At 33.2% G+C, this 11,010-nt stretch overlaps 1 protein-coding gene across 1 annotated transcript; it reads left to right on the forward strand.

Moving 5' to 3' along the window:
• The first annotated feature begins 6,402 nt into the window (after positions 1-6,402).
• On the forward strand, positions 6,403-8,423 carry LOC120211807 (protein SPEAR3-like). The gene is made up of 5 exons (XM_039210277.1): positions 6,403-6,703; positions 6,810-6,932; positions 7,899-7,969; positions 8,047-8,125; positions 8,228-8,423. The coding sequence occupies exons 1-5, from the start codon at positions 6,521-6,523 to the stop codon at positions 8,333-8,335; spliced, it is 564 nt and encodes a 187-aa protein (XP_039066208.1). The 5' UTR covers positions 6,403-6,520; the 3' UTR covers positions 8,336-8,423.
• Positions 8,424-11,010: the final 2,587 nt, after the last annotated feature.

Here is an 11,010-nt window from a genome sequence, read left to right on the forward strand (position 1 = left end):
TGAGTGGACAGGGGTCTTGAAAGCATGTTCTTGGACATAAAAGTGGACATGATGCGAGAGATAAAAGAGCTCCAGAGTGTGGTGCTAGTTTAGAAGGCTGCCTTGATGAATGAGGTGCTAGGAGAAGCACTAACGGCATAACTCATGATCGATGTTCCGAAGTCAAATGAGTTTAGGGGAAATTGCTCGACACATGAAGTTTAGAACTTCATTTGGAGTATGGAGAAATACTTTCGGGGCATGGGTGTCGAGGACGAAGCCACTAAGGTAAATATGGCTTCCAATTACTTAAATGATGTTGCTATGTTATGGTGGGGATGCAGATGCTCATAAGAGAATAACTAAGAGATCTCAATGAAGAATTAGGAGGAGTTCAAAGTGAAGTTCAAGGAACAGTTCTACCCCAAGAATGCAGAACTTAAGGCACGAAAAAAGCTATAACAATTGAAGCATGATGGTTACATCCAGGAGTGTGAAAAGATTCATAGAACTTAAACTGAAAATCCTGACCATGAGAGAAGATGAGGGATTCTATGCCTTTATGGTCGGACTACAACAATGGGCCGAGATGGAGATTTAACGAATGGATATCCATGACCTTTCTAAAGCGCTAACCTTAGCAGAGACCATAGCACAATTCAAGACTATGAAGAGTGAACCAAAAGATAAGATACAAGGGAAATGGTTGGGGATATAGAGATAAGTCATCCAAAGATAAAACTGAAGAGGGTCAAAAGGGTGAGGGAATGCAAATGAGCGTAGAATCCGAACGATTCCGTATGAAAGGCAAGTTCAAGTTATTTGGTTACAGGGACAAAGACCGAGAGAGAAACAGAGAACATCTCACGTGCTATATTTATAGGGACAATCACATGGCAATGGATTGCCTGAAGAGGAACAAGTTGGCTTCCATCATGAGTTAGGAGGATGAGGTAAAGGTAGCCACACTTGGCACAATTAAAAGCATCAAGGAGACTAAGCCAAAAGGAGAAGTGGAGCAACTGAGGTACCACTAAGGTGAGGGGTCACATGGTTGCGGGGTAGCGGGGATCGAGCCAAGGCGTCCAAGGAGGTGGATGAGCCTATAGATGTCACAATGGTAGTGAATTCTATGAAGGCATGTAACACCCATCTCCTGTATATCTTTTCGTACATGAGATCCATATGTCACATCACTTTTAAAACATTTACTCATTTAAAAATCCGTAAAATTTTGTTTCAATTTTAAAACCACACAAGTTAACAGAATGATTAAATATTCATTGACACATATTACTAAAACTATCATTTTAAATACATTAAAAAAATATTTTTCTTAAGTTCAATTACATACCAGCTAGGTTTCAAAATGAGTATGATTGTCCTACTATTACTGACGAGACAACCTTAATTGATGATAGCTGCTGCTACTGTTGCACTCCTTACTTGACCAGTCTCCGCTTTTACCTACGCGTGGAAGCAACACATGTTAAGTATTTACTTAGTGAGACTTAATATTGTAAAGAAACATTAATGTATACATAAGTATATCATAGTTATTTAGTTTTGCACTAAATCATATACTCCTTAGGATCATATAAATCCTCTTCAATTAAACATATTTTCATTCACACAATTATCGTAATTATTCTTAGTATGCTTAGCAAACCTATATTACTTTATCTTTTTCTTTTTCTATTTATCACTTTAGTAGTTATTCTTTATTTTCATTGATGACATCTGTTCATGCTTATAATGCACCATTATGAATTTTCATTTATGGCATCATTTCATGCTGATGATGCACCATTATGCATTTCATTTATGGTATCATTTCATGTCGATAATGCACCTTTATGCATTTTATTTATGACATCTTTTCATGCCGATAATGTACAATTATGCATTTCATTTATGACATCCTTTCATGTCGATAATGCACCGTTATGCATTTCATTTATGGTATCCTTTCATGCTGATAATACACTGTTATGCATTTCATTTATTCATTCGTTTTAGAGAAATTCATACTCTAAAACTCATTCATAATATCCTTTCCATAAGTGTAATGAAAACATATTAAATACTGTAAAACATACATTAAATTAAAACATTCAAATTTGAATCATTATGAATTTTCTTCATCTCAAATAAATGTAATAATTGTACTCACTTGGTAGCTAGACTCAGGAGCTTGGTTATGTTCTACACAAGCATCCATTAAATACATATACCATACCAAATGTTAATACTAAAAAATGCTATTATTTCAATTTCTATAACAATTTCAACCTATCTTATATTTCCAGGCTCAATAGTATCGGTACCCCTACCATGGTATCGATACTTCTATAATATGGTACCGATATGTCCTTTCAGTATCGATACCATTTCTACATTCTGTACTTCATAGTATCGATACCTTTCTCTTAGTATCGATACATTTCTCTTAGTATCGATACTTCTATATTATGGTATCAATACTCCCTTTCAGTATCGATACCATTTCGACATTCTGGAATTCCTGGTATCGATACCTTTCTCTTAGTATCGATACCCACAACAATATCGATACTAATTCTATCAGTATCGACATTGTTTATCAAAATTCTTCAAATTTAAATCTATAGTATCGGTATTGTTCTTCCAGTACTGATACCCCTACCCAAATTTACCATTTTTAAACTCGATTTTTACTAACTTTTCCCTTAAATCTCTTACTTTTACCTTCAACAATACTATTAAACTCTTCTTTACTTAACCCAACTAATTTTCCTTCATTTAGCCTCTTATAACTTCTAAAATCTCCAAAGAATATCTTAACTCAAGAATCGTACCACTTTTTCTAACATGTTTTTAATCACATCTCAAGCTTATAATCTCTTATTTACTTCTTTGACAAGTCAACTAGACTTATAAACCTCAATAAAAACTTATATATCACATTTCATTCAAAAACCCATTTCCTTTAATCTCATATAAAACATCCACCTCTTAGTTTTACTCTTCTTTAACCCTTCCTTAAGCTTACACATCACTTAATGTTACAAGAGCAAACCAGAATTGGAAGGAAAAACTAGTTAAAAGAAGTTTACCTTTTTCTATAGAGGAGAGCACAACCCACTGGAGGAAAAATAAGAGGAATAAGTAACTTAACTTAATTTTTTTTAACTTTCCCCTTTTCTTACATCCCTAATAAAAAATGAGTTTTAAATTCATTTCACTCTAAAGGACCAAAATGCTCTTTCAATCATCAATTTCTTACTAATTGGTCTTACTCAATCATTATTGATACTTATTTATCAAATTAAATCCTCAAAATTTTAAATTCTTTCAAAATAGTCACTGGCATACCATTTGGGGTATTACAAGGCAAGTAGGGGTCGAGAGTAGAAATGGTTTATATATTTAAACATCGTCGTTGAGGGATAACCGAAGAGTGCTCTAGACCGTCAATTCCAAACCAGTACCGATTATTGGAGTGGCAAGGATGGTAAAACTACAGATTGGGAATGGAGGGGTATGGAAGATTTCAAGGTAATCCTGTTGGATAACTTTGACTTTGTTGTCATATTTGAGTTTTCTTGATCAAATTCAAGCTCTTATCCTTCCCCAATAAGATACCATACGTATCTTGGATCTAAATTAGAGATGTGAGGTGCCAACATATCAAGACAAAGGAAAAGGGACCAAGGCACTGATGGCCATCCAAGTGAATGAGGATGTTCCAAAGGAGGTGAACATCAAGGAAGGGACAAATGGACCTTAGCTCTCGAAGGACATGGAGACACCACCAATGAGTGATGTGGTAGAAGCACCGGACTTCAAGATGGAAGAATAGATGAAACAAGGGGCACCGAACTTCAAGGGAGAAGTGTCGATGCATGGAGCATCAGACTTTACGGAGAAAAAAAGGGCTGATGCATTTTTGGGTGAATGCAATCGAAAGGGACAAGGTACATCTTGAACACAACTCTTGTGTTGTTAAGTCTAATTTTCCATCTTTAGTGAGTCTAGGTCGAGGACCTAACCACAAAATGGGACCAATCAAAGGTTGGAAGGGACTGGGGTAGTCATCCAAGCGTTTGACATAGGAACGAGGCGGTCCGTTCGGAGGAAACTGTAGATGAGTAGTAAGAGGTTCCTACAATCGAGGTGTACGTAATGAGACAAAAGAGTAAAAGGTTATATAAGGGGCAAAAGCCAAGGCAAGCTGTCCATATGGGGGACCGCAACAAGCCAAGACATCAGGAATGAACCGAGATGGGCAAGTCCAAGTACAATCCAATGGTGCGACGAGGGTGTCGCTAGGTTCGGTGAGGGAGAATATCACGACCCTAGAGATTAGGCCTGGGACATGTACACTGGAAACCGAGACAAAATTTCTTAATAAGGTGTTGGGCGTGACTAATCCATCAGACTTGGCCCAATCCAGGGAGAAAGCTAAGGAGCCCATTCACATTAAACTTGCAAATATGGAAAATGATAAGAAGATCACAATAGCTTGACAAATATGGCAGGAGATGCTATCATATCAAAGAGGATTATGGATGAATCTTTCCACATCCAAGGAGATCTTCAATCAAAGAAAAAATAATAACACTAATTGATTTGTATGGATGTTAATTTGATTGAGTTTCCTTAGATAGGAAGATTTGTAATTAATAGGCCTCATCTTAGTCATTGATCTAGATTCATCTTAGTCATTGATCTAGATTGATCTTAGTCATCCATTGTAAGGGGATTCAACTATAAATAAAGGTCTTCCCCACCTCATTTGTACTCACTTCACTTTTCTTTTCATTTGGTGGAATACAAAGAGCATTCACCCAACTCTCTCTTGTTTGTATGAGCTATCTCCTTCCCAGGTTTTTTTGTGCTTCTGCGTTATACTAAGCCTTCTAGTTTAGTGTTTTTCAGTCTGACTTAGGTGTGAAACGCCCAAGATTAATTTCAAAGCATCCAAGGCCACACTTCCCGAGTTTAAGGCTCCAAGGGCGTGACAATAACATGAATATTTAAATTTTCAATTTATCAAATGATACCTAAATTGCCGAATTGATTAGAAAAATGTTTGATCTCTCAAAAAGAGAAGGGAATCCCTGTTAAGCTGCAAACAAGATTGTCTATAATCTATAATTAAATGTCCATATCTTTTAACTTTATCGACTATTTGTTTTTCCTGAAACGTTTTTTTAGTTTAATTTTTATAATTAGGACTTAAAAGGGAATTTTTTAAGTTTCTTTTGGGTTCGCTTTACTTCCATTTAAAGGTGCGTAACGAGCACTTATACAGCAGAGATGAGGTTGAAGGGTCTAATTGTGGTTTTAGGACTCTCACTATGTTGAAATTTGATAATTAATTCCTTTATTTTAATTTAGTTATAATTCAATTACTCTAATTTTATAATACTATTAACAGGTCCACATAGGTGATACCATTAGTTGTTATTATAAGTGCTGGCAAGAAAATAAGCATTACAAATTCTATAATTATTTGGAAGAATGGGAAGGATTTCAACATAGAATAAGACACATACAATATATGATATTTAATGTAGTCTGACCTTATATATCTTCACGTATGAAAGGAACAGATACTTTACTATAATCTTAGAGATCACGGAGAATAAATACATGAAATTTCATGTATCTTAAAACTTAGTATATATATTCTAAAAATCATTATATCCTAATTTTTTAATATACCTACAAAATTAATCTCTACAATATAGATTCAATAGTTGTAGATATCACAAAAGGAATGACATCTATTCAAAATAATTTTCTCATAATTTTAAAGGTTAAGATGTACTTTATATTTGTAAAGAAATAAATTTGGTCACTAATGATTCTTACCACATAAGAATTCTTACCTAAATAAGTTTAGTCACTAAATAATTTTCAACCATTATAATAATAATAAAATTTAACTTAATTACTAATTAGAATTTAAGTTAATATGTAACAAGAATCAAACCGTGGACTCGAAATCCCCACGAAGTCTTACCTCTAGACTAATAGTTTGTTGGTCGATCGAACATTTTTAAATGTTGATTTGTGTCATCACTCTAAAAATGGAACTAAATATGTTATCAATTTGGATATACTAGTAACATCATAAGAGTAGGGACCAAATTTCTTCCAAAATAAAATTGAGTGATTATATTTAAATATTCAATATAAAAAGGGATTAAAACCAAATTAAACCAAGGGGAAGCTAATGAAATATTCAACGGCGCGTACACAATTTTTGAAAGGGACAATCACTGTCAGGCCTTATGTTTCAAAGTCCTAATAAATGATTTTCTTACCAACGCAGTAATAAAAAAGAAAAGAAAACTAGGGTCGTTCAAAGAAAATAAGCAAAAGAGCATAGAATCTATGTATATATAGATATAAAGATATATATCTGCAAATAAATCTGCACAGAATCTGATCCAGCGATGCAATAATTACTTGAGTTTCTTTTCTGAAACAGCTTAAAAAGGGAAATCTCTGGCTCTGATTCTCTTCTGATTGTGCTGGGAATTTTACAAAGATGAGCAGCAGTTATTATGGTGAACCCAACGAAAAGGGAGGAGGAGGTTCTTCGAGGAAAGGCAAGAAGAGTAACTCAGACAAGCCTAGGCAACCCCAGAGAGGGCTTGGTGTTGCTCAGTTGGAGAAGATTAGATTGCATGAACAAATGGGTTGTGCTTATCATCCTTCACTTTTCAACCAGGTAAACCATTACCAAACCATATTTCTAGGTTGTTTTATCAGATTCAGGTTTGTTCGTGGGAGGGATTCGATCGATGAAGTGAAGTTGTTTCTTTTAATACACGCAGGAAGATATGAGACAGCAGCAGACCGCAGCAGCTTATTCATCTTTGGTGTCATCTCCTTCGTTTTCGTATTCATCATCTTCATCAACCTCCTCAGCTTCTTATGGTTTCCACCCCAGCATAATGGTGGGTGAACCTGTTCTTACTTTGTCGTGTCTGTAATTGAGTGCTTCTTTGACATGATTTTCCCTGTGTCTCCCATTATAGGGATGATAAACCATGGCATACAAGATGTTTGGAATATCCTTTTGAATCATATTGTGCTTACTTGTTGGTTTGCTAACCCTAGATGCCAGTTTCCCCAATAAACTTAGTATTCATCGCTACCCTTTCAATTAAAGTTTTGTGATACAAATTGTACTTAGTCTAATTTTAAAAAATTCACAGTATAATTTATTTGGAAAATAAATAAAATACTTTGAAAATTTTAGGGATATGTAGAGACAGGGATACAAATTCTAAGGATTTGGATTAGAATTAAGTCGATTAAGCCTACAATCTGTGTACAGCGATAATCGTATGTTATTCCTATTTTTGACATTAATTAGTGAATTTTCTTTTTCTTTGTCTGCGATTTTTTTTTGCTTAGAGTTTTTCACATAAATTCTTGATGTAATTAGGATCAGTAGTAGAATTTTATGTTAGGCGGTCAAACTTCTAAAATTTGAAGAGGAAGCGAACTTATAAAAGTATATGGAAAACGAAAACATGTTATCAATAGAAAATACAAAAAAAATATCTAAAATATATGATAATTTAAAATTTTCAGGAAGTCGCCTGCCCGCCTGCCTCAGTCCATCCTTGAATGTAACTTCTTCTGTTATACTTATTTAGGGATATGTAAAAGGAAGTAACCATAAACAGTAAGAACTTAGGTTAAAAGTAAGTCGATTAAGACTGCAATTTCTCACTTAGAGTTTTCCAGGTAAAATCTTGATATATATTCTTCTACTTTGTGATTGTTTATAATGTCATCTTTTTGTATAGTATAACAAACCCCACCATTAAACAATAAACACATATCAATGTTGATTATATTGGTGAATAGGAGTGTTGCAATTGATTGCTTATGATATTCACCTAATGTTACAGATGGGGCTAGGAGAATATGATCAGAGAGCAAACATCAGTTATGGTGATTCTCAACCTAGTACAGCAGCAAGGTTCATATATATAGTTAAGTTTCCAATTTCTTCCCTCAAGCATGTAGTTAATGTTTCCAATTCATTTTGCAACACAGTTGGAACCCCAGAAGTGGCATCTTAGACAGCCACCATTATGCGCAACCAAACATGACCAGACAGCTTCTAAATGTTGAGGTGCTATATATACACACACATATGCTTATATATTCAGTAATTTGCATCTACTTAAAAGTTAAAAATTTGATTCTTTTTCCTATATACCGTCGGGATTTACAGCCCAAAAGGAGCAAGAAACATAGGAGCAGTTCATTGGGATCCAGTAGCCAGAATTCTGAAACAAGTGAAACGCAGGAGCTAGATTTGGAGCTCAGGTTATCACTGTAGAATCAATAATGTTTCTGCAGATTTTACTGCATCCTAGGCTTCCTGCCTTAGAATTGTACGTTTTTGTTCCGGCGATTCGCATGCAACTTGAGCAAGTTGATGAACTTGTTTTGAATTTTCATTTGGAAATGAATATTGTAAATTTTTTTCAAGGAAATTCCAATGGCTAATCCAATTAGTCCTATTGTTGAAGAGTCAAAGTGGGGGTTAAAGGTTTGCCAATCAAGACACATGAACTTACTATATAGCAATTAGCATTAAACAACACATCACTTCACGGTCAATATTAGCTGCTTGCCTTTAGACAATGAAATGAAATTTAAGACCAAACCACTAACTAAACTAGTGTTTTGTCTGACAAGAAAATGCATCTCTCTTTTGCTACATATACTTCAGTACACTCAATTGAAGAAGATAGAATTCGAGAGAATTACTCTTTTAAATAAAAATAACTGAAAAGATTTATGGTGGAATTGGGCTAACAAATCAAAGACGTGTATCAACAAACACGAATTAGGTAGACAACGTGTTTGAATGGACATTTTTTCTTTTTACTTAACGAGAATAAACTCAAGACACTATATCTAAACCCTCATAAAAGCTCATGATATGAACTATGCATGCATACATGTGAATATGGTCAAACATCAATGTGCTGAATCAACTGAGAAGCCATTGTGAATGTAGATTTCCACATGTGTGAAGAGAAAACCCTAGACAATTAGGGTTTATGTGGTCTTCCCTCTCTTTTGCTTATCTGAAACATGGATTTATTTCTTTTATCAAGCATTGTAGAATTAGCTGAAATTGATCGGTTCAAATCTCAATTCATCTGTATGTTTGCCATTACATGAAAGAGAGCAGTGCCTTACAAGTGATCTTGACGTGTTCTTGTCTGCTTTCCCTATACATAAAGTTGCTTGCTTTCAAACATTATATAGTGTAAAAGCTATGAACATACCCCTAGAAACAGCTGTATTAATCATTCAAATAATAATTATCCCTATCAACACCCAAAAAAAAGCTTATTAAAATAATTGATCTGGACAATTAATTTTTTTCATAACAGTTTAAATTTCAACATGCATGATCTCTCTGTTCGTTTTGAACTGCAATTTCTTTGTAAAAATGATTACCCGTACAATTATTTAAACTCCCAGTCGTCATCTATGATTATGTATGGGCTTGTTTTACATGTTTTTTTTTAATTTAATAAAACTATCATTGTAGCATTAATTTTTATTCTAGACGAAGCAAGAAAAATTGTAATTTTAATCCTTTTAAAATTTAATAATTTAATTAATATTTTTAGTGTAAAAGTTTTTAACTTCGACTCCCATGGAATTTTATATAAGTTTTAACTAGGACCGAAAACGAGCTGAGTCGAGTTCGAGTATTGATGAGCCCGACTCGACTCGAAAACTCTGAAATTGAACTTTACTCTAATCGAAAACTCGAGAGCCTAAAATTTTCAAGCTTGACTTGAACTCTAAATCATGAAGTGAAGTGAAGCTCGAAAAAACTCGAAATGAAAAAAATAATCTTAAACTTAACTCAATTGAGGTCTAAAACTCAAACCTGAATATTAAATACATGAAAAAACTTGTATTGCATTTTTTTTTAAAATCAACAAATAAATGTTAATATTACTAATAAATTATTATTTTTTTAAATAAAATATTAATATATTATATTTATGAGTTGCTCACGAGTTTTTCGAGTCGAGTATCAAGTATCTCGTTTAGGCTTTTTAAGGGCTCGAGTATAGTCCATTCGAGTTGAGTATTTATCGAGCTTTGACCGAGTCGATCTCAAATAGCTCACGATCTATCTTATCTCATTTACAACCCTAGTTTTAACTCAAAATATAAAATTCTTAATTCGTCTTTATTTGTATCCCATGTTTGTTTACTTATATATTTTTAATTATGAATTTATCGTTTTATTTTATAAAATAGAAGTTAATCTATTTATTTTAATCTATTAAGATCAAATTGTAGACATAGTTGGCTAAATAATCTAGGTGGAAAAATAATTAAAACATACATGAATTTGATAATTATTTTAGGATTTAAGTCATTTGTTATAGTACGTGTAGCTTATCATGAGGAAATGACAATTTCCATGAAATATAATAAATAATTGGAAGTCGTCTTGAGGATATATTGAGTTTCATACAATTTTCTTCCTGTCCACATGACGTTTTTATTTTTTTAATAGATTTTATTCTCTCATGATGAATTCCATATGTACTATAACAAATGATCTAGATCCAAAAATATTTCTCAAACACTTATGATTTTCAAAAAAAAAAAATCGCATACAACATTTCCAAATTTTATTATCTAATTGTATGCTTGATAAACAGTTGAGAAGTAAACACAATGAAACCATTTTGTTAACTTGTTGATTCAGAAATCAATAACAAAAAAATTATAAAAACTGTAATTCAACCATTTATTTATTATTAATTAATAATAATTAAAGTAGTAGGATTAAGATCTAACAAATTAAAGTAATAATGGATTTTGCTAGAATCATGCAATTCATAATTAAACCTATTTTTAAGAAAATAAGAAGTCTAAAGAAAAATATAAGTTTTGATACATAATTTTGGTATTTTATGTGCAAGATGATATCTAGTTTTTGTGTAATTAGGTGTTTAACTTTTCTGA

This window comes from Hibiscus syriacus, unplaced genomic scaffold (assembly GCF_006381635.1).
Source record: "Hibiscus syriacus cultivar Baekdansim isolate YM2019G1 unplaced genomic scaffold, ASM638163v2 tig00109987_pilon, whole genome shotgun sequence".
Taxonomy (NCBI): Eukaryota; Viridiplantae; Streptophyta; class Magnoliopsida; order Malvales; family Malvaceae; genus Hibiscus; species Hibiscus syriacus.